The sequence below is a fragment of the Notamacropus eugenii genome, chromosome 7, assembly GCF_028372415.1.
Source record: "Notamacropus eugenii isolate mMacEug1 chromosome 7, mMacEug1.pri_v2, whole genome shotgun sequence".
NCBI classification, from domain to species: domain Eukaryota; kingdom Metazoa; phylum Chordata; class Mammalia; order Diprotodontia; family Macropodidae; genus Notamacropus; species Notamacropus eugenii.
In genome coordinates this window covers 78,301,719-78,326,562 of record NC_092878.1, presented here as the reverse complement: position 1 = coordinate 78,326,562, position 24,844 = coordinate 78,301,719, and the positions used below count along the sequence as shown (strand labels likewise).

The following is a 24,844-nucleotide window of genomic DNA, read 5'->3' as shown; positions in this document are numbered from 1 at the left end:
AAGTCATCTACTCATACCATTGCTGTTACAAATAATCCATCAATAAGAATTTTAAAACACCTACCACAATGCAAAGGCTCTAAAGATACAAAGACAAAAATGGAAATATTCCTTGCCCTCAAGAGGCTTATACAGTATCCAGAGATAACAAGAATATTCAGCACATTTTCTGGACTTTCCTAAATCTCACCTGGTAGCCCAGAGGGTTTAATAATGAATGACTGGTTGGAATTAATATTGATTGATTGGTTGACTGACTGACTGATGGATTGATTGGATTTGTTCTCACCTCATTTGGGGATCAGGTCCTCTTATCACTTACTTTAAGTAGAGTAGAATAATTTGATTGATTTACTGAATTGACCCCACTCTTAGATATAGAAGTATATCCAAAATAAACATAAAGTAATTTACAGGGGAAAAGGACAGATACTACTTGCTGCTGAAATAGAAAAAAAAAAAAACCTCATATAAATGGTATTATTTGATTTGAGCTTTCCATAAGCATGGAATTCTTTCATGATCCCAAAAGCCGGCAAGCAAATCAGCACTGGAACTTGTTTCATTTGATCCCAAATGACTCCAAAACCTGGCCTTTTTTGTACTATATCTCACTTATTTAAATTTATTGTATCTCTCCCAAGGTCATAGGATCATAGATTCAGAGCTGGAAGGCACTTTAGAAGTCATCTAGTATAACCCCTTCATTTTATAAATGAAGAAACTGAGGTCCAGGGAAGCCCAGTGTCTTGCCTATGGTCACATATAAGTGGTAGGGGTAGAATCTGAAATCGGGTCCTCTGAATTCCAAAGCCATTCCTTTCCATAGTACTGTACTGTGTCTCTGATGTTCATAATGACAAGCTTGAATAATCAAAAACAATTTTTTTTAAATATTCCCTAGGAAGGTAGGGGAGCATATAATTTCTTTTAAACAAACTTCTACCTTAAATGCCTACATTTTCAAATGTTGATGCTTAAAATTTTAATTTTGAGTTACCAGATAATAAATGTGCTCTTACTGCATATCATATTGACATTCTGATTCTTCATGCAACTTGGAACAATTCATTTCCTTATTTGGGTCTGCCTAAACATGATTTTATCTGGTTAGGCAGAGGAAAGTTAAGTAGAGGACACTATCCTCTTGTTTCCTATCAGAGGAAGTAAAAAATGTTTATGTCAGTTGAAACTAAATAATACATTTAGATAAGATAGCAAATACCCATTGGTAAATCATACAATATCAAGTTTAATAACTTATAAGTTACTATTAAATAACTTATTTATTAAATTTATTTTTTAATTTATTTATTAAATAAATAAAAATAATAAAATAAAAATTTAAAAATAAAAATAAATTTAAAAAATAAAATATTAAATAAGTAATTTAGGCTTGCTGAATATCTGACAATTGGGTCATATAATAGCTAGTTCTGTGTAATTTAATCATTAGTAGAAGGAACTACTGTAATAGGAGGTTGAATTTAAGGAACCTCTTACACTAGATTGGAACAAATGATGACCAAGGTAGGATAAGAAGAATTATGAGATCAGCCCTTTGGCACATTTGGACTTGGAATAAGGAAGACTGAGTTTGAATCCAGAATCAGACATTTACTAGCTATGACCTTGACCAAGTCATTTAACCCCTCTCAGATTGTTTTTTCATCACTAATTGGGGTTGATTGGTTGCTGTCCTTCATTCTCAAGGAGGATCAAAATGATATCACTATGCTAGAGTAAAGTTATAGTATGTGCAAGTGACTGATCAAACTAATATAAGCTTGGAAGGCTCTATCACAGGTTGGGCACAAGAGGTGACCATTTGGGGTGGATTCTCTAAATATGGGCATCTTGCACTTCTTTTGAGCTATTTCATAGCTCTGCTCATAGAACACAGCCTTTTCTGTGATGAGGGCATGCCATGCTGGGTGGTCCTGTGTCAGTGTCTCCCACCTCACACATTCAATTCCAAAGTTCTATTATCTTATCCTGCCACTCAATCTTCACATTAATGGGCATAATAATAGCACCTACCTCACAGTGTTGTTGTGAGGATCAAATGGGATAAAATGGTAAAAATGTTTTGTAAACATTTAGGTTTTATGTCCCTTTAACTTTAATGTCCCTGACAAATGGCCATCCAACCTTTCTTGAAAATCTCCACTGATAGGAAGTTCCCTACTTGTTGAGGCAACCTATTCCATTTTTGAACAACTCCAATAGTTAGGAAGTTTTTACTTATATTGAGCCAAATTATGTCTCTGCAATTCCCACCACTTTTTCCCCCTAGTTTTGTTGTCTAGGGCCTCTTGAATGTGATAACCCTTTAAATATTTGAAGACAGTCATTAAATACTCCCTAAAATGTGCTCTCCCTCAGGCTAATACTACATAATTGTTAGCTATCATCATCACATCCAGGTGAGATTCTATCCATGCAAACAGAAGAACTTTGGAAGAGGTTCAACATGGTGAATTAAAATGGAAATTAGAAATAAAGGAGGAAGAAGGGATGGAATAAGAGCTGGGAAACTGATACAGGTCAAATATTATTACATGTCTGGTGGCTAAATATTTAACAATTGGCTCTGGGAGGGGGAATGTATATACAACATATTTAAGCTTAATCTACATTATTAACATTTTTCCATCACTTTCTTTCCCAGACAATCAACAAAACAATAAAGCAAGCCCCAACTTCAAGCATTTGCTGATTTCCAAGGTGCAAATGTTCACATTGAAACTTGAACAATCAGCTTTTACAAACTGGTATGAGACAGCTTTAGCACACTCCTAAGTACATATTATTTCAAGAAACAGAATTTTATGACAAAAAGTAACTCCCAGATCACTGATGAATAGAATTCCAGAGCAGGAAGAGACCCTAGAGATATAGAGTTATAGATCAATTAGTCCACTGTACACTAGAATAGGAATCCTCCCTGCTATGTCCCTGACAAATGACCATCCAACCTCTTCTTGAAAGTTTCCACTGATAGGGAGTTCTTGAGGCAGCTCATTCCACTTTTGAACAACTCCAATAGTTAGGAAGTTTTTACTTATCTTGAGCCAAAATATGTCTCTTTTTTCCCTTAGTTTCGTTCTCTAGGGCCTCTTGAACGTGACAACCTTTTAAATATTTGAAGACAGTCAGTAAATCCTCCCTAAAATGTGCTCTCCTTCAGGCTAACCATTCCCAGTTCCATCAGCTGTTCCTCAAATCACTTGCCAGTGAATCTCCTTATTATCATAGCAGCACTCCTCTGGACACACTACAGTTTGTCAGTATTCTTAAAACGTGGCAATCAAAATTGAATGTAGGCATTGAAGCAACAAGTGATATAGCAACATTCTGGTAAAAAGAAAGAATTGGGACGATCTTTGGAATTCCCTAGGAAGAAAGGTAATAACTATTTAAGTTTCTATACTCTACTATGTGCCAGGTGCTTGACAAATATGATTTGAGGCTCACAACAACGCAAGGATGTAGGTGCTATTATTACCCCCATTTTACAGTTGAGATAACTGAGGCAGACAGAAATTAAGTGACTTGCCCAGGGTCACATAGCTAGAAAGTATCTAAGACTGGATTTGAACTCAGATTTTCCTGGCTTCAAGTCTTATACTCTATTAACTGTGCCACCTAGCTGCCTCTAAGAGCCACCTAGCTACACCTATAATGGATCTTGGCACGTGTCTCTTTACACATTGCCACTGTGATCCCTTCAGTCTGTATTTGGGGAGAGGAGAGATAAAGGAAGAGCTTATGCATGGAAGACCAAGGTAACAAATGAAATTCTAGGTAAATTAATGAGTGGAGCATTTGGGACCCCTAAAAAGCCTCACTTCTATGAATTGATCAAGAAAGAAGAAAACAGAAGCAGCAGAACAATATATAAAATGACCATAATAATTTAAATGAAAACAGTCACTAAAGGACATCAGAACTCAGATTAAGTGCAATGATCAGTCTCAGTTCTAGAGAATCTAGCAAGAAATATACCTGCCTTCCTCTTGGGGACAACATGATATAACAGAGAGAGAGTATTAGTTTTGGAGTTAGAGAATCTGATTTCAAATCCTATGTCTATCACTACCTATGTGGCATCAGTTTCTTCATCTGCAAAATGATATAATTGGACTAGATGTCCTCTAAAGTCTCTTTCAGCTCTAAATATATGACTTGACATAATACAATGTAGAATCTTGAGTCAGTTGTAGGATGTTCTTTGTTTTTAATCAGCTATGGGATGGGGGAATAATTGGGAAGTGAATTGTAGAAACAGTGCTTCAATAAAATATTTAAAGAGAGAAGAGGATACTTTTCTGTCTTCCTACCTCTCTCTCTGTATCTCTAGTCTCTCTTTCTCAGAAGGGAAGTTCTAATACTTAAGCTGCGGGGATTTTAGGCCCTTCCTCTTCTATTCTCCAATGAGTGTTCCTTTGCAGTGTGCCATGTCAAGCAAGAACTTGGAGCATCTATCACATCCAGGTCACTAGAGGATCCTTAAATTACCTATTATCTTTTTGATGTAATTTCAGACTTGATGCAACAGAGATTATATGTCCAAAGCAACAAGCATTGCAAAACCCAAAAGGTTTCTCTTCTTACATTCAACAAAACTTGAAAGGGAAAGAAAAAAATCAGGAGGCATGGTTATGAATTCAGTTCCCATATGCAATCCGTATTTTAAATACATTATTCCTTCAGTGTCTGGATAATGAGGCTGAGTTTTTACAAGCAGTCCACATTTACAGAGAGATTTATTCATCCATCAAATGGGGAAATTTAAACTAAATGATTTTTAACGTCTCTTCCAGCTTTAACACTCTATGTTCTAAAGTCCCTCTGAATTACAACATTCTTATGTTCAAGGGTTATAGGTGAAGGGGTGGAAGCAATCTTAGAGGTGATCTAGACTATTGCCTTCATGTTACAGTTGAGGAAACTGAGACCCAGAGAAGTGAGATAACATTTGAACTTATTTCCTCTGATTCCAAAATCCAGTAATCTTTCTAGGTCCCTTTAGGCTTATCTCCATTATAACATCCTATTTCCCAAGTTCTCTCCCAGCCTTAAGATTATATTTTTTCTAATGTTGTATATTCTAAGCTCTTTCCCAGATCTAACTTTCTATTCTGTTCTAACCTTCTATGTCTTAAGGTTCCTTACAATTCTAACATTCTATTTTGTTCTAAGCTCCATCCTAACTCTAACTTTCTATTCTTTTGTAACATTCTGTGCTCCAAAATTGCTTACTGCTCTAATATCCAGCAGCTGAATATGATGTTCAATAAATAATCATTCACCATTTTGGTCTGGTGCTGCATTGAACACAATGCTCTTTCAAACAAACAGGAAAAGCAAAATCCAACAAGTTTTTCCCCCTATAATTCTGTGAGACTCCACTATCTCCTTGCTAACAAGTTGGTTTTCTTTGATCCTTTAAAATAACTCTGATGGCAAACCTTAACATTTGTATCCTTTGAGCTATGGCTTTATCCAAGTCACTTGCAAGTCATGGCATCACCTTGCTGATGTCAAAGTCTTCTTTAATAATGAAGGACAAACAACAATCTGTAGGTAGTCCAAGCTGCCCCACTGGGGACCCAACTGGCCAGTTCCATTTGGGCAATGTAGCTCCTTTCCTCTTTCCTGCCTTCCTTTCTTCCTTCCTTCTTTCTTTTTCCCTTCCCTTCCCTTTCTCTTCCTCTGTCCACATAGGGTGTCATAACCTAACTTGTGAGTGCTCTGCCCATAGAAATGAAAATGTTGAGGTTTACTGGCTAGATTTCTTTCTTAAAGACCATGCCTTAAACCCAATTCACTCTGGTTCTCATTGATTGGCCAACAGTAGCTCCTAGCCCAAGTTCCATTAGTGGTCATTGTTTGAGTCCTGAAGGTTCAGAGTGAATCTAATTTGGCCAGAAACCTTGAGGGTGTTCCCCTCCCAGATTGATTTTTTTTATTAGGTAAAAGGGGTCTTTCCTTGGCTAATTTCTTATCTAGCCTTAATCACTGAATGCTGTTGCCTAAATCCAAGTAAGAACTCAGAAGGACCTTCACTTAAAAAAGGCCAAGATCCCTCAGTGCATCCCAGGCCATCTCCAGTCATCCTGACTTATATTTTGCCACTGGACCCAGTTGGCTCCTGAGGAGAAAGTGAGGCTGGTGACTTTGCACAGCCCTGCCTCACTTAAATCCAATTCACTCGCAAGTCATGGCATCATCTCCCTGATGTCATGATCCTTTTCCAGAAAGGACAACCAACAATAATATATCCTAGAAAATGGAATATCTTAATTAAAAGTCTCTTCACTCTTCCTTTAATATAAAGTACTACATTACTTGAAAAAAACCAGATTTATGTAGTTAAGCCTAATGTTTTCATTTCTTTAGTCAAAACAAAACAAAGGAGGGTCAGTTAGGACAGGAGAGAGAGGGGAGGAAACGCTTGGAAAAGTCCCAGAAAACATTTCATCAGGTTAAGGTTTCCACAAAGCATTTCTCTAAATTGACTCTTCCAAAAGAGATAAAAATGTGTTTTATAAATTGTTGAAGTCATATTCCTCCTCCACAACTGCCAGTGTGATTCCACATGTTCTTGCCTTTAATTCTGTTGCCACAGTTACCTTATCCCCTCTCAATTTCCCCTTCCCAAATTTCATATCCTTAAATCACCTGTAGACCCAAAAGAACAGTTTATAACTAAAAGAAGGTCTTCTCTAATCCATGATGGCCATGAAGAGTGGAGACACATTCAGGCACACTGATCAAACACTGCACCATTAATAGCTGCCTTTTGTTTTCTGACTGTTGAGGGATATGACATGAAAGTAACCTACCAACACCTCTGAGATATTGCTATTTTTTTTCTTACCCATTGTGTCATCTTCCTACTATACAATATGTGATGTGCTTTTAATCAACCATTGTTTTCCTTCTTAACTCCTTACTTTTCACTAGTTTTAGACACTGGTCTTATTCAATTACTCATGGGAAATTCTAATACATACACACTAGATTGTCAAAATGTTCACAATTTTTCTACACAATTATTATTATTATTATTATTATTTTATTTTTATGTGTTATAATTTTATCATTTTTATAATTATTTTTTAACGTAAGTAGACTAGAGAGGGAGCATGATGTTATTGATGGACAGCTGGCTGAGCCAGCCTTACAATCAGGCAAATCAGACTCTAAGTCTCATCTATGACATGTATCATCAGTGAGATCCTGGGAAATGCATTTAAGCTCTCAGTACTTTAGACAGGAGGTGTTAAACATGTATTCAGAGAAGAACATTTGTGAGTACACCAAACCAAATGAAATATAACTGAGAAATATTTAACAAACAAAACATAGATAATATTAATATGTGGTTGTCTAAGGAAATATGTGACCTATAGGGTTTCTTAAGTATGGTTTAGTGGCCCTCATTTCTATTTGAGTCTGATATTGCTATTCTAGACAACTCTCAGACACAAGTAGTAAAAAAGTACCTACTTTCATTGATAGAGGGCATCTTACCATCTATCTCCCTCCCACCAGAATCTTGGACTCTACCCCTGGAGTTCCAGAGTCTCATTGGTGAACTGTTGTCTCATCTTTCTGGGACCCAGACCTCCATGTCACTTCTTAGCTATACATGCCACCAAGCATGTGTCCTCCCTTCCCCTGATTTTCAGTTCCCCTTTATGTATTATTTCAACTATTAGAATATAAGTTCCTTGAGTCAGGAACTATCTTGCTTGTTTGCATTTGTATCCTAGCGTACCCAGTACCTGACACATAGCAAGCACTTAATAAATGCTCTCTCTTTGTATCTTTCTCCACATGTGTATATAAAATACACACATATTTGTGTGTATGTATATGTACATATATATATACACACATACACATACGGAGAGAACGTATATCTCTCTATATAGATATATCTACACATAGAGAGAAAAAAACACACACAAAGAGAAAGAGAGAGAAGAGAGAAAATGAGAGAGAGAAGATAGAAAGAGTGATAAGAGAGAGAAATGGTCCTTTTAACCTACTATGTTGGACAGCAAGAAAATCAATGAGAACAGAATAAAAATTTCCAGAGACCAGGAGAATTCTGACTGCCCTATCGATCCAAGCACAGGCTCACAGAATTATTGTTGAAAGCGACCTCTGAAGCCATATTGTTCAACCCCTTCATTTTACAAATGAGAAAACTGAGGTTCACATCAGTAAAGTGGCTTGGAAAGATCTATTAGGCAAGAATAATGAGTACACATTTAATAGAATTAAATACAAAGTCCTATGCCTGGATTGAAAAAAAAAATACGACCTGCATCAGTACAGAGTATGGCTAGTAAACAGTTCATGTTGGGGAAAAAAAAAAGTTTCAATAGATAGAAAATTCTGAGTCAACGGTGTGATATCAGCCCAAAAGCTAATTAGTCAGTCAACAAGCAATTATAAAGTATTTACTATGTTCTGGGCACTGTGCTAAGGGCTGGGGATACAAAGAAAGGCAAAAATAGACTTTGTCTCAAAGAGCTTATTTTCTAATGAGGCAAACAACATTTAGGTACATACAATAGACAACAATTAGGTGCTTACAAGCTTTAAGTAAAGAAGATGGAAAGTAATCTGAGACAAGTACTGGCAGCTGGGGGAAAGGAAAAGTCTCCTGAAGAAGGCTGGATTTGAAACGCGTCTTGAAGAAACTAAAGGAAACTAAATCAAGGGGAAAAAAAGGCTGAGTCTTCCTCTATGGGAGGAGGGGGTGGGGAGAGTCAGTACAAGGACCTAGAAATGGGAGTGTCATCTTTTTAGAACACAGCAAGTAGGGAAGTGTAGCTGGATTGTAGCATGCATGGAAGTGAGAGAAACATAGACAGGAAAAGTAGGAAAAAGTTGAGTTGTGAAGAGCTCTAAATATCAAACAGAAGAATTAGATTTGACCCTGGAGATAACATGGAGCCACTGAAGTTTTTTGAAGAGGGTTGTGACATGATCAGATCTACACTGAGGAAAATCATTCAGGCAGCTGAGTGGAAGGCAGGTTAGGTTGAGGAGACACTAAAGATAATGAGACCAATTAGAAAGCTATTTTGATGTTCTAGGTGAGAGGCAAGTGTAGTGGCTATATGGGTGGAGAGAAGGTAAAGTATTTGGTGTTGTCATGGTCGATATGACAACATTCAGCAACAGATTAAAAAACAAACAAATGAACAATCCAGCTTTGGTGACTGAGTAGAACTTATGAAGAAGAATACTATAAAATAACGTGTGGAGTAGTTTAGAAAAACATCATACAAGGATAAATGGAAGGAACTGAAGACATAGCTTAGAAAAGAGGACACAAGATGAATTTCTACAAATAAACACCAGGATGCTATGTGGAAAGGGGATTTGGCTTTTTCTGCTAGGCCCAAGAAGGCAGAACAAGGAGTTATGAATAGAAGTTATAGATAGAAAGATTATTCCTCAAAATTAAGAAAAACTTTCTCACAATTAAGAGTTGTTCAAAATTAAAACAGACAGTCCTGGAAGGTAGTTGAGTATCCCATCATGAGAATTCTTTGGGTGGAGGTTGAATAAAAATTTATTGTAGATGGGATTCATGATTTCTGCAGGAACAATATGACTTTTGAGGACCTGTATAAAATAATGGAAAATATAAGCTATGAAACTATGTCCTTACCCTCTGTTGGCAAGTCCTAGACCAACTGATGTGTTGATGGAATCAGTTTTAACTAATAACAGTGTGTTTGTCCTTCATTGCTGAAGAAGACCATGCCATCCGAGAAATAACAATATGACTTGCACTTGACTTTGTTTTGAGTGAGTAAGGGCTGTGCAGGTCACCAGTCTCACTTCTCCTCCAAAGCCATCTGAATCCAGTGACCAGATATTCATCAAGATGACTGGCGATGACCCAGAATGAAGCAATTGGGGTTAAATGACTTGCCTAAGGTCACACAGATAGTGAATGTCTGAGGTAATAACAGTAAGGTGGAGGGAAAAGGAACAATCATCTATTAAATGCCTACTACTTCCAGGCACTGTGCTAAACATTTTACTACCTGATTTAATACTGTATCAATTAAACTACCCAAGGGAATTTTTTCTAGTGGTAGAAAAAAAATTAAATTTGGAGGAACAGAAGCACTAGAATCTCAATGGAGATTTAAAGGGTAGTAACACTTCCAGATCTCAAATTACATTGTAAGGCATCTTAAATCATTAAAACTACTGTACTGGTTGAGAAATAGGAAAATAATCCATGAAAAAGACTAGATAATAAAGAATAAGAAGTCATTGAACTCAATAACTCAGTGATTGATAAACTGGACAGCATGAGCTATTTGAAGAAAAACTCTCTTTTTGACAAGAACTGATGAAAAACTGAAAAACAATTAGGTAGAAATTAGGATCAGACCATCATGTTTACATCGTATATTAAAATAAATTTGAATGGATACATTATTTGCCTATACAAGATCATGCCGTTAAAAAAATTTAGAAGATAATAAAATCAAATCAAGTACCTCTCATAGCTTTGGCTAGGGAGAGAATTTTTAACCAAAAATGGATAGAGGAGATCTGAAAAAATCAAGAGGTCTTTTTCAATTACATTAAATTGAAAGACTTTTGTATACATCAAATCAATACAGTAAAAAGGCAAACTGTCCAATGGGGAAAATCTTTCTATCAACTACCTCAGATAAGGGTTTGCTACCCAAGATATAGATGGCACTTAAACACACGGATAAGGTTAAGTCCCATTTCTCAATTGATAAGTGATTAGAGGATATGAATAATGGTTTTCAAAAGAATTGCAGTTAGGAGACATTCCAAGGTTTTATCTCATACCCAGAAAATTAACAATGACACAAGATTGGAATAATTAGTGCTGGAGGGGCTGAGAGAAAACTGGCACACTAATATATTGTTGGTAGAACTATGAATTGATCCAATCAGTCAGGAAAGTGTTCTGGAATAATGACCAAAAAAAAAAAATCATCCCTCATAAAGCTCTAACATGTCCACCCTATAACTCCTTGAAGTACAAGACTTAGAAAGACTAACAAAAACAGAAGGTCCCAGATGTGTTGAAAAATTCATATAAGCAGTTTTTGTGGTGGCAAAGAATTAGAAATAAAATAGATGCCCATTGATTGGGAGTAACTAAACAGATCATGATATATGAATATAATGGAATGTTACTATCCTTTAAGAAATGATAAACATGAAGAACTCAGAGAAACAGGGATAGATGAACATACTGTTGCAGAGTAAGTAAACAAAACCAGTAAAACAATATATGCAATGACTGCAGTGATGGCATGGTATAGAAGGACAGCAAACCAAAACTGAATGCTGTAATTAGGACCAAGCTTGACTGATAAAGCACATCTCCCTTTGTTGCAGAGATAGGGAATTATGGGTGTGGCATATTGCATTCAGTTGATGGGCTGGATAGTTTGTTGAATTGCTTCTTTCCTTTCTTTAAAGATTTTTGTTACAAAGGATGGTTGGCAGGGCACAGGAGAAATATATTTGAAAATGAATGCAGTATAACAATAAAAGTATTGATTAAAACATTAATTCTTGGAAAAGCGGGCAGTCAGTGAATGCCCATAATGATGATCCAGAGGTATTGCAAAGTCCTGAAGAGCCTTCTGAATCATCAAAGTAATCTTAATTTATTCTCAATAGAGTTTTAGCATCAAGTGTACCTTACTGTATGCCAGTTTTCAATAAAATGCAGGGACTAACGCCCTAGCTTGACCACATTGGAGAGCAGAGAGCTCACTGTATATTGGTTACTATGGTTTCAGTTTATTCTTTTCCCTTTCATTCCAAATCATCCTGATCTCATTTTAATTTTCTGGTTGTCCTGCCTTCTTGGACCCAAGTGTCACACTTAATGTCCTTGCAGGTGATGATTAGAAGAAGAGAATGGAAAATGAACAACTGGTGCAAAGTGTGGCTATCTCACACTTTTTCCTTGTTACACACCCAAGCTGGAAGGGGAACATTTTGTAAGTTATCAACTCCTAAAGACATATATGGTATCAATCAATATTCCTGTAAAAATGCATTGGATATAGGGAGAATTAGAAGCATTAAGAAATAGAGGGCCAGGGCTGTATATTTTTTCTTTCAATTGTTTTTTAAAAATTTTTGCCTCTTCCACAGGTTTTTTTTTTTAGGTTCTGATCAGAACTACAGGGCCTTATTCAACAACTAGACAGGCTGCCATGTTTTGATTGAGGCAAGAAAATATTTCATTAGAAAGCATCTAGTTCCTTTCCTTAAAAAGAAACCTTGTAAAGAATAGCAGCTTTATTAACCTTAAAAAGAAAATCAGATATGTTCAAAGTTTTGCTTAAAATTATATAGCAAAATTTGGAGGAAAAAAACCGGATTATTAAAGCCTGCATTGGACAATGTGGCCTCTGAAATCTCTTTCAATTTGGAGATTCTATGAAATATGCTTAATATGAGAAGCCCTGAAGGAAACAAAGGCTAAGTAAACAGCAGAGTTGAGGCTAGGAGTAAGCATGGTAGCTAGCTGCTTAGGGAACTGCATGCATTTGAGGTAGACATGGAGGGAATGTTATTAGATTTTTAAAAAATAAACATATATAACAAGAGGTATGGTGCACAGAAGGACAGCCTGGCTTTAAGTCTTGCTTCTGACAAATAATAATTGTGTAATCATGGGCAAATTACCTAATCTTTCATCACGGGCAAGTGGCTGACCTACAGTCTAAAAGTAAGTTTCCATGTTGGAAGTGCCTTATATTCATGAAATATGAGATCTGGACTATGCATACCCATCTATTCACATACACATACACATTCACACACACACACACACACACACACACACAAAGATATATAGATACTAGAAAATTCCCATGAAATTTGCATATTGGTCATTAAGTTCCAATGCTGTCATTTTACAGATGAGGAAATTGAGGCACATACAGGGTAAATGACTTGGTCAGGGTCACACAGCTAGAAAGTGTTTGGGGGCAGGATAAGAACCCAGAATTTCCTGAATCCAAATGCATTGTTGAATTGCTTCTTATCTTCTTTCTTTAAAGATTTTTGTTACAAAGGATGGCTGGCAGGGCACAGGAGAAATATAGTTGGAAATGAATGTGGTATAACAATAGAAGTATTGAGTAAAACATTAATTCTTATAAAAGTGGCGGTCAGTTAATGCCCATAATGATGATCCAAAGGTACTGAAAAGTCCTGAAGAGCCTTCTGAATCATCAGAGGAATCTTAAATTATTCTCAATAGAGTTTTAGCATCAAGTGTACCTTAATGTATGCCAGTTTTCAAAGAAATGCAGGGACTAATCCTAGCTTGACCACATTGGAGAGCAGACAGCTCACTGTATATTGGTGAATCTATTGGTATATATTCACTGAACCACCTAAATAACCTTCTCAAGTGACAAGCTTTGCCAGAGAGGCCCAAAGTTGCCAATGGACAATTAAACATGCATGGATTGCCATCTTCTAACCTTGCCTGAGACACACAAACACTTTATCCTGGATTTATAAAAGGCCAAGGGCAACACAGGTGTGCAGACATTATGCCATGTAAAGATATTTATACTTGCTCAAGTATGTGTATTTTGGTAGTTATGCTAACTCAAGCGGTGAGTAGGGCCAAAACAACATAAGGACCAGTTCAAGTTCAAGAATACTTGAGTGAAATGACGCCCTTCTCATTCCAGAACAAAGGAAAACTATCTGCAATATACCACAAAACCTCCTAACTCCATAAATACTTATAATTATTCACATATCCTATGGTGAAGACAGAGTGCACTAAACATATTCAGTAGTCGAATAAGTGAATGAGAGCAGGTCAAGGCTATGTTAGATGTAAACCACCGTTTTATGACTAGAGCCTTGCCAAGTGGCTAGATTTAATAAGGGCTTTAGAAGACTTAATGGATCATAAAAGTATGCAGCATTAAAGCCAGAAGGGACCTTAGAAGTCATCTACTTCACCTCTCTCATTTTATAGAAAAGGATACTAAGGCCCACTGAGGCCAAGGGACTTGCCCAACATCACAAAGCTAGTCAGATGAACTGGAATCAAACTCATGTCTTCTGATTTCCAGTCTAGTCTTTTCTCACTAATCTACAACGCCTCTAGTTTTAACAACTACTTAGCTTAATTCTCCCCATCATGTGGTAGGTAGGAAAGTTATTTGGATTTATACAGGTGCAGAAGGAAAACTTCCTTTCACTACCCCAGTGGTTTTACAAACAAGGACAAAAGCAGCTTTATGAAGTGGCCTTGGAGAATGTCTTGCATAACCACACTTAAAAAGACTATGATGAAATTATTCTAAACATCTGTGGGTTTGAACAATTTTTAGGGGGTGAATAAACTTCTGGCGAGTTGAATCCATAAGCCAAAACATATGAAGTCATAATTTTCCAATCACCTTAAAATTCTGGAATCCTCTTTGATGTCACTCTTGGTCTTGCCATAGATGGCGTCTATGCCATCATCCAAGTCATGTTATTGATTCTTCCTTCACAGTATCTTCTCTATCCATCACCTCTTTTCATTTTCACTGCCACCACTGAAACTCGAGCCTTCATGACATCTCTTCTGAGCTATCATAGTAGTCTTCTAACTGGCTTCTCTACCTCTCCCTAGACAAGAAAGTTAGGAAGGCAGTATGGTGTAGTGGAAAGACTTAGAATCAAAAGAACTGCGTTCAAATCTTGGCTTTGACATTATTTTTATTTTGTGTGACCCTTTACCTCTATGAACCTCAGTTTCCTCACCTGTAAAATGGGAGTAATAATACTACCTATACCACATAGCTTTTGTAAGGCTCAAATGAAACCATGTACTTAAAATGTTTTATAACCATAAAATAGTGTAATAACTCTAAATGAGGGTTTTTTGAAGCTATTGTACTAGTCTAGCACCTATTTCTCTCTGTGACATTATAGTAACTTCTCCTTGACAAGGCCTTAATTAGCATTACTTTCATCATCACTTATTGAGTTCCTATTGTATATAGAACATCACCATCAAAATTGCCTTTGCCCAAACTCCATCTTCATTTACTACCTCATGATATAAGCCCACCCCATTTGGTTGTACATAATGCTAGCACTTAGCCACTTGATAAATGACTCTAATAATACCTGCCTACAGAATTGTTCTATGTCATTGATTATAGATGGTCCCTAAAGGGAAGACACCACATTTAGTTCATCTTGTACTATGCCTACCAAGTGAGATGCATGAGTAGGTACATTAAAATGCTATTTGGAGTTGGATAGTAATGTTGGATGTAAGGAAAAAATTAGTTCTCCTACCCTACTACTAGAACTGTAGCTCGACCAGGGAAATTAGGTTTTGATGGAATTTAGAAGGTGATAACAATATTTATCTTCTTTAATGTCTAGAAACAAATTAATTTGTCTATTAAATAAGGCTTTTGTTGTTATTACTATTCATTCATGTTCAACTTTTTGTGGCCTCAGTTAGGGTTTTCTTGGCAAATATCCTAAAGTGGTTTGTCATTCCTTCTCTAGATCATTTTACAGATGAACAAACCGAGACAAACAGGATTAAATGACTTGCCCAGGGTCACACAGTTATTGGGAGTCTGAGGCTGGATTTGGACTCATGAAGATGAGTATTCTTTATTCTAAGCCAGGTACTCTACCATACCATGTGGAACTATTGGTTATTGCAAATGGAGAAGTTTTTAATACTGTGGATAAGTTCATTTACCTTGGGTAGTGTACTTTCTAGGGACGTACACATGGCTGACACATGCCTTGCCAGAGCTAGTTCAGAGTTTGGAAGGCTCTGAAGGAAAGCATGGTAGAAAAGAAATATTAGACTCACTCCCAAACTGAAGGTCTACAGAGCCGTTGTGCTGACCTCATTGTTGTATGCCTGTGAAACATGGACAGTCTACCAGAGCCATGCCAGGAAACATTATACACAGTAATAGCCACAGTGTGCAAGGACTATTTCTGATAGACTTAGCCCTTCACAACAACGCAAGGACCTAAAATATTCCCAAAGGACTCTTGATGCAAAATACCATCCACAACCAGAGAAAAAGCTATGGAATTGGAACACAGAATGAAGCAAACTATTTTCTCTTGTCTTATGTTTTGTTTTGTTTTGTTCTTTCTCATGGTTTCTCCTATTAATTTAATTTTTCTATGCAACATGAGTAATGTGAAAATACATCTAATAAGAATGTATGTGTAGAACCCATATAAGATTGCATGCTGTCTTCTTGAGGGAGTGGGGAAGGGAGAGGCACATAATTTAAAACTTATGGAAGTGACTGTTGAAAACTGAAAACAAATAAATTAATAAAAAATGTTCCTAAAAACATTTGACAAATGGAAGAGTACCCAGAGAAGGGTCCCTAGAAAGAAAATGAACTGGAAACAATGTCACGTAATGTTCGGTTAAATGAACTGGTGAGAATCACAATGACAGTGCACACTTACTTAGTACATTAAAGTTTACAAAGCAATCTGCTCACAACAATCTTGTGAGAAAGAAGAATCTCAGAGAAATTAAATGATTTGCCCCAAGGACTTGCTAAGTACAACTATGTCTTCTGACACTAAGTCCACCGTACTTTCTACTATATCACACTATCTAAGGAAAGATTATGTGTGGACACTATTCTTGGCTTCAAATATTTGAAAGGGTCATGGTGTAGACATGGAAGGTTCCAGTGGGTTAAACTAGAACCCACAGAGACAGATTTCAGCTCGGCATAAGGAAACATTGCCTGACAATTTTTGTTGTGCTTCAGCCATTTTTAATCATGTCACTCTTCAAGATCCCATTGGGGGTTTTCTTGGCAAAGATGCTGGAGTGGTTTGCCATTTCCTTCTCCAGCTCATTTTACAGATGAGGATACTGAGGCAAACTGGAGTAAGTGACTCACCTAGAACCCCTTAGCTTAGTGTCTGAAGTTGGATTTGAACTGAGGTCTTCTTGACTTCAGACCCACTGAGCCACCTATCAGTCTCATCCCGATTTTATAGATGAACAAATTGTGACTGAAAGATTAAGTGATTTGTCCACACTCACACAATTAATAAGTGTCTGAGACAGAATTTTAAGTCAGGTCCAACCTGAGCATCCTGTGCTCTCTTCCATAATCTTTGATATTAAGCCTCTTGAATAACAATCAATTCAGGGCTATGTTATTCTCTCAGCATTACTACCTCTAGGGTTTAGCTACTGGAAGTGTCCCTATTGAGCCCTCTACTGGAAGTTATGAGGTGGTATAATTTACAAGTAGCTTTCCAACTGGTAGACCCCATCACTTGCTCCTGTCATTGTCCCTCTCATATCTTGAGAGGAGGCAGTGTTAACAACAGTCCCAACTTCTCTTCCTACCTACTTCTCCCTTCCACCATAATGGGACAAAGACACATAAGCAAATTGGATCTCACAGCCACAAAGCCATCTATACTAAGCTAAAATTTCCAAAGGGCTTTCCTCATAATTGCCCAGGAGTGTAGGAATTACTGTTGCTCACTGTAGTGATAAAGAAATTGAGGCTCCGAGATTTTAACACACCCAGGTTCATTGAGTAATTGTTAAAGCCAAGACTCAAATCCAGGTCTTCTGGTTTCACAATCAAAAATCTTTTCACTGTATCTTACTGCATCAGTCCACAGATTCATAAGCTGACTACACAAAACAAACTTAACAAGCCTTTAAAAAAAAAACAAAATCATACTTGTGATTTTATCCATGAACTTCCAATGAGGCCACTTCCTCTACCAATGTGCCTGGTCCATAACATATTCTTAAAGAATTGTGTGGGACACTGAGAAGTTAAGTGACTTGCCCAGGGTCACACACCCAGTATATGCCAGAGAGGAGATTTGAAACAAGTCTTGCTGACTTTGAGATCACTCTTTTTACCATAATATCACAGCTACCTCTCAGGTAGAGGACATTACGAGGGATTCTGCAGGAATATAAACATAAACAATATATGATTCTGTCAACCAAAATTATAGGAGGTTGCTCCCAGGAAAAAATCAGGAGTCAAAGAACAGGATACGTGTTTTGTTAAAATATTTCTGTGATAGGATAAATGGTCACAGGAAAGGGTATCACAGAGTGAGCATTAGATGGAAACAATACACTCAACTTGACCATCACAAGTCTTCTATGGAATAAAACAATACAGCAAGCTTCAGGGGCATACACATGCTTCAAGGGGAAAAAAATCTATTGATTACATAAGGTAGAAAATGCAAAGAATACTGATGATGATGATTGATGGTGATGGTAGCTGGCATTTATATAGCCCTTTATGGTTTGCAAAGTGCCTTACATATTCAAGAAAGAAACATTTGGCTAGAAGCCCTTAAAGATGTCACCTAGAAAAATTCATAAGGGAGGAAACAGAGTTAGGAGGTGAGAAGGATATTGCCCAAATGCAAAACATTCCCTTCCCAGTTGGCTAAGTTGAAGATGAGGTTATTGGGCAGCCCTAGCTCTCTAATAATGGTTTCTGGGTTGGAAGTTTGGATCTCATGCCGTGAAAACTGGAGCTGCTTCCTAGCCCAAATGCTAAATCATGGAGCAGGGGAGGGTGGTGCCAAGCCTGGGGTTAAGGTAAGGGAAAAAAGGGATGACAGCAAAACATTTTCATGACCAAATGATGAAACTGTGTTATAAAAAATATCAGAGTTGGGACCAGGACACAATTTGGTATCCATTAAATTAATATTCATTGAATTGGATCTCAATGGATGACAGTGCCAGAGTTCCCAGAAATTTGGCTACATCTCCTGGAAGTCTTCCAAGATGGACAATATACAGGGCAGACAACCCTTCAAATGGCCCCTTGAATGGACTTGAAGCTCTTTCCTCTCTGCCCCCTTTCCCCAGTTAATTGGTGTATTCAACTATGTTCTGCAGCCTTCAGGTCATGTACTGCTGACATGAATATGATGTCTATTACTTCAAGAAATTAAAGTCTCTTTGCTTATTTTAATACTATAAACCAGTTAGTTATTCCCACTATTTTTGAAGGTGAACATTAGTAAGGTCTGTATAACTTCCCTTTCCTCTTTGCCCCCAAAAAACCAGCGATCTAAAATGCATATTGTAGAGCTCCAATCTACTCAAGAGGCATTCCTGTCCACTAAAATGGAGAATACCTAGAACTGGAAGGGACCTTAGGTGTTATTTAGCCTAACCCCAAACTAAGCAAGAAACTTCTCTATAATGTCTATCCCCAGCAAGTGGCCTTCCAACTCTCTACTCGAAGACTTTCAACAACAGAGCAATGGAGCTGAAGTCAAGAAGATCTGATCTCAGACATATACTAGCTATGTGACCCTGGGCAAGTCACCTAAGTGACATCTGCCTCATTTCCTCATCTGGAAAACAGGGAAGATAATAATATCACCTCCCTTCCAAGACTGTTGTAAGGATTAAATGAGATAATAAAGCCCTTTGCTTGCCTTGGAGCACTGTGTAAATGCTAGCTTTCATTATCTCTTAAAGAATCTTATTTTAGTTTGGTGGACAGCTCCAATTGTTAAAAGGGTCTGGAGCCGAATTTTGTCCTCTTTTTTTTCAGCCCTTTGCTTCTAGCCCTACCCTCTCAGAGTCAAGAGACAAGCTTAACCCCATTTTCGCATGATAGCCTTCAGTCATTCAAAGATTTTGGCTGTATATTTTCCTTTCCTCACCATCATTTTTTCTTTTCTCCAGGCTAAATTTTTCAATTCCTTCAGTCAGTTTTTCTATGGTATGGATGCCAGCCCCCTCACCAACTTGGTGGCCTTCTTTGATACATGCTCCAACTGGTCAACATACCTTCAGCCACAATGCCCCATTCCACTACAAAAACCTGCTATAATACCCAGTGTATAATATTAACTAATTAATTAATAAGATATTAATTCTATCCCCGCATTCTAGTAGCACAAGGAAGTTTTGTTATATTCTGAAATTTAAAAAAAAACATTTTTGAGAATGGCATCACATTCCTCAAATGACACACAACAAAGCCAGGGCCAAGAAGGGTTTCTGCAAACCCCAGGAACAGGAGGTAAGCTTGAATAATTCTCTTATTAATAAGAACAATAATTACAACATACATTCATACATTTTTTGAAGGACACAAATTACTTCATATACATTACATCATTTGATTCTCGCAACTTAGCCTTGTTGGGATGGTGAGTATTATCGTGCCCTCACTTAAAAAACAAGGAAACTGAGGGTCAGAGAAGTGAGTTGATTTGACTAAGGTCACATAGTAGGTAATTGGCCACACTGGACTCAAACCCAGGTGTTCTGGCTCTTTTCATTATACCAGAGTGCTATTTGTCTACTTTCTAGGACTATTGGGTTGATCCAAAAAGATAATATATCTGTAAGTCATCTAGCTTCTTGCATACTCCCCTGAAAATAGTCTTATTCTTCTCTGAACCTCTAGGGATTGGCTTAGTTCTGCACACAGAGTAAGTGCTGAATACGTCTACTAGTTAATGAATGAATGAACACAATAAGGTAATTACCAGATTTCCCCATCAGTTTGGCCTGTCTGCAGGCTGTCTGGTCTCCCCTACCTTGTCCATAGCTACACCATTCCCTACTCACTCCCCTCAAGAGTTCACTTACCTATGGTGGACACCACAGTGCCTACAAAATACAAAGCACCAGTAAAGTCCCACCGGGACCGGCTTTCACCAATTCGGATTCCAGCAGCTTTGGCCTCCTCATAGTCCTGGAGAAAACCTTGAAGCTCACTGAGGCTCAGATTGTGAGTCAGGCTAAAGTTTAGTAACTTCTCCCCCCACTGCTCCTTTGCCCTGCACTCTTGAGCTCTCTCAATTGCTGAGAAGACAGCTGCCCCACACAACATGTAGAGGACAATCAAGGCAGCCAGGAGCAAGAATCTGGCATTGTCTTGGTTCAGGTGCCCAGCACTGCAGCAGCAGCAGCAGCCCTGATATGCCATGGCTGACTAGGTCCCCAGGGAAATTATGCCCAATTTGGTCCTCTCCAACCCACCGTGGTGATAGGAAGGGAGTGGGGAGGGAGATATCTGTGACAGAAAGGGTGGGTAGCTCAATGATGAAAAAGGATTTGGTTTTTACCCTGTGAGAGTATGGTGGGATGCTTAGACTGATGTCTGTCAGAACTGGGATTCCTGGTGCTGCCCATGGTGGTCACTTTCCAAGAAATATGTTTGTTTTTCTCTCCAGACGGTGGCAGGCTAGATCCTTGTCCCTACAGTTTTAGGGTGCCTTCGTCCCTTAGGAGGAAAGTCAGTAGTCCCGGCCAGGGTTCTTCTTTCCCCACCAGATGTCTTCCAAAGACCAATGTGCTGCAGTTCTTGGTTATTGCCTCTTGCCCAAGCCAGTTTGTTCCTTGCTGCCCAGTTTCAGATCCTCCTTCTCTCTCCTCTCCAGTTCCAGTGTTCTCAATATTTTTGGCTCTTAGTGACAAGGGGTAGGGAGGAGGTTCTTATTTCCGCGTGGCTAAAGGAAAACCTCAACCTTCTCGACTCTCCCAAAGTCTCATCCTCTACAGGTTTAAGTTTAGTCTCTTTCTTTCCTCCCAGACTTGAAATTCCTACCCAGCAGTATCTTCTGTAAAATAACTGTTTGGACTGGGTTCTAAAGTCCTTTGCAGATCTAAGCGCTTATGAACCCAGGTTCTGCTGCCCCTTGCACAGAATCCCGCCCTGGGATTCACCAGTTCTTTCAGCACCACAGAATCCCAGTTGACTTTTTCCTTGCTGAAATCTCAGATTCTTCTATTTTTGGAGTCTCTCGTCCAGTAGAAATACTCCAGTACCCTAGAACTACTCAGTCTCTCTTCCATGGAACACAAACTTTCGAGGGTCTGCTGCTGAGGTCACCGAAGGTAGAGAGCAAGGGAGGGAAAAAAAATAAATCCGAGTTTAGTGCTTGGTGATCCGCCACTGATAGCAAAAATCAGAAAGACTGGTGATTTAGAGAAGGTCTGAAACTAGGAAATATTTTCATTTCTTGAACCGCTGAGAGACATCACCAACACCCAGAAGTCAAATGAGCTGGCAGTGAGGGGTTGGGGGGGAGGGAGGGAGAAGAGAAAAGAAAAAAGAAAAGCGGAGGGAAAAGGCGCTTATGAAAAAGCCTCTGCGAGACAAGCTCACATACTCGGTTCTCCCCCATTTCAGGGACCCACTCAAAAGGGCGCGACCCCCATCCTCTTACCTTCTCCCACTCCCCGGAAGCTCTCTAACGGTACTGGGAACACATTCCGACGGGCCGAATCCCCGAGGGAGGGGAGGTTCCTCCAGAACCCAGAGCGAACCCTGGACCTTCCTCTGTCTTACTTGGGCTGCGCTGGCTTTAAGTTTTTCTGCAGTGCTGCTTTATCTCCTTTTTCCTGCCCCAGGGAAGAAGACTAGGGAAGGGTTTTCGACAAGGCCCTCCCCCTCCCACCCCCTCTCACCCCCTCCACGAGAGTGCACTGCCCCCTGCTCCTTCTCACCTACCCCGGTGCTAGCCGCTTCTTTCCCTGGTCCCTGGATGCACTCTGAGCCGCGGATCTTCCTCGCGCCTCAGGACGCCCTATCGGAGACTTCCCCCGACCCTGCTTCCCCTCCTCACCTCCAGCTTCTTGCCAACAGTTACCGAGCAGTCGGTTCCACCTTTCCCCCTCTGCAACTCCGCCTCTGCCGGCGCGCACAGAAATGCAACAGGTGGAGACCCACGGATTGCAAGTTCCCCCTAGTCCCTGGGTAGGAGGAGGCTGCCCAGAACCCGCCCCGTCCAGCTGGTCCTGTCCCCCAGCTCACCTCCAACCCCTGTTCCTCACCTCTCCTCTGCAGATCTCTTGTCTCCAGGCTGCACGAGTGTGGAGCTGAGCTCCGCTAAAGGGAGAGCCCGTGGCTCAGCCCCGGACAACTATGAGTCTGGGTAGGCACACACAGCGGCAGTGTTTGCCAGGTTGGCAGAAGCGGGGGACCTGGTCTGCTTTTCCCGCAGATGGGGGAGGTGGTGGTGGGTGTGGTGGAAATAACCTATCTGGATATGACTCCAAAAGGCCGGGAGAGGGCGCCCAGTCCCCTACAGACCTGCCTCTTCTTATCTCCCATTCCCACCCCCAACCCCTACCCCTATGGAAGGAACCCTAGAAATAAACTTAAGGGATGAAGAACCTAAAGACCAAAGAGATGAAAATGACCCACCCAAAGTCATACATTTTGTGTCTTCATTTTAAAAGCCTTAGGAAAACTTGGTGGTGCATTGGATTGAGCTCTGGACTAGAATTCAGGAAGACCTGCCTTAAAATATGGCCTCAAACACTTGCTACTGTGTACCCCTATGAAGGTCACCTAACTTCTGACTGCCTCAGTTTCTGTAAAATGGAGATAATAATAGAGTCTACCTCCCAGGGGTGTTGTGAGGATCAAATGAGATAATAATTGCAAAACGCTTAGCACTGCACCTGGCATAGTAGTGCCATGTAAATGCTAGTTACCATCATCATCATCATCTTCATCATCATAATATTATTATTTGTATTGCTATTATAGCACTGGGCCTGGAATCAGGAAAACCTGAGATGTTTTTTGCCACAAATATTTATGTGCTGAGTGAACCTGTACCAGTCCTTCAAAAGTATCTGGCTGCCTCAGTTTCCTTAATAGCAAAATGGGGATCATAATATTACCTACCTCACAGAGTTATTTTGAGGATCAGATGAGATACTATTTGTAAAACCCCTACAAATGCAGTCCACTCTTTCAATTAGAGTACAGTTCCTCTAGCATATTAGCAGGCATGGAGATTTAGGATGGTGAAAATCTAGGTTTAGCAACATAATGAGCAGAAAATTTACTTGACCCTACAGGAGAGATCTATGGCTGGGGTGGAATTTTCTTGCCTGGGAGTGGGAAGGCTCACTGTGTTTACCATCTTCCTTGGTTATTCTCTGCTCTGGCTCAGAAACTTCTAAAGACTTCCTTTGGGGAGGGGGGAGAAAGAAAAGAGTGTCATACTTGGATTTGGAGTCAGGAGATGAACATACTAGTCTCAGGTCTACTAAAGTGTAACCACATACAAGACACTGCCTCTGCATACTCTGTTCATTGGCTCTGTCTCTTTGTTCATAAATGGAGACAGGATTTGCATTAGCACCTTACAGAGCTACTGTGGTAAACACACTTTTATTTCTAATATGCAACATTTCTCTTTTTACCTTTGGTGCAATCTTTAAGTCTAATGCAATGAGTTTTTATTAAGCATCTGCTATGTGAGTATTTAGCTCAGTGCTAGGCATAGAAAGGCAAAAATGCAAAATAGTCTTTCTCTCAAGGAGTTTATATACTACTTATTGTTCAGTTGTTTCAGTCCTGTCTCACTCTTTGGGACCCCATTTGGGGTTTTCTTGGCAAAGATACTGAAGTGGTTTGCCATTTTCTTCTCCAGCTCATTTTATAGATGAGGAAACTGTGGAAGACAGGGTTAAATGACTTGCCCAGTGTCAGAGCTAGAAAGTCTCTGATGTCAGATCTGAACTCAGAAAGATGACTCTTCCTGACTCCAGTCCCAGCAATGGATCCACTGGTCCCCCTAGCTGCCCCCCTCCCCATGAAGTGCTATGTCCAACACTTCATGACTCCATTCGGGGTTTTCTTAACAAAGATGCTGGAGTAGTTTGCCATTTCCTTCTCCAGCTCATTTTACAGATGAAGAAACTGAGGGAAACTGGGTTAAATGACTTGCCCAGGATCAGTCATACAGCAAGTAAGGGTTTGAGGCT

General features: G+C 39.1%; 1 protein-coding gene across 16 annotated transcripts in view; it reads right to left on the bottom strand.

The window, feature by feature from the left end:
- Positions 1-23,042, bottom strand: part of KCNK13 (potassium two pore domain channel subfamily K member 13) — a 183,880-nt gene extending 160,838 nt beyond the window's left edge. For 4 of the 16 annotated variants that reach the window (XR_011970154.1, XR_011970153.1, XR_011970152.1 and 1 more), the window contains exons 1-3: positions 22,687-22,854; positions 22,288-22,462; positions 20,705-21,937 (exon numbers count right to left, since the gene is read on the bottom strand). Coding sequence is in view for 12 of the 16 variants with exons in the window: in XM_072623042.1 (XP_072479143.1) it covers positions 20,705-21,044 (340 nt within the window). In the remaining 4 variants the exon portion in view is untranslated. The other 12 variants (XM_072623042.1, XM_072623039.1, XM_072623038.1 and 9 more) reach the window with 12 other exon arrangements.
- Positions 23,043-24,844: the final 1,802 nt, after the last annotated feature.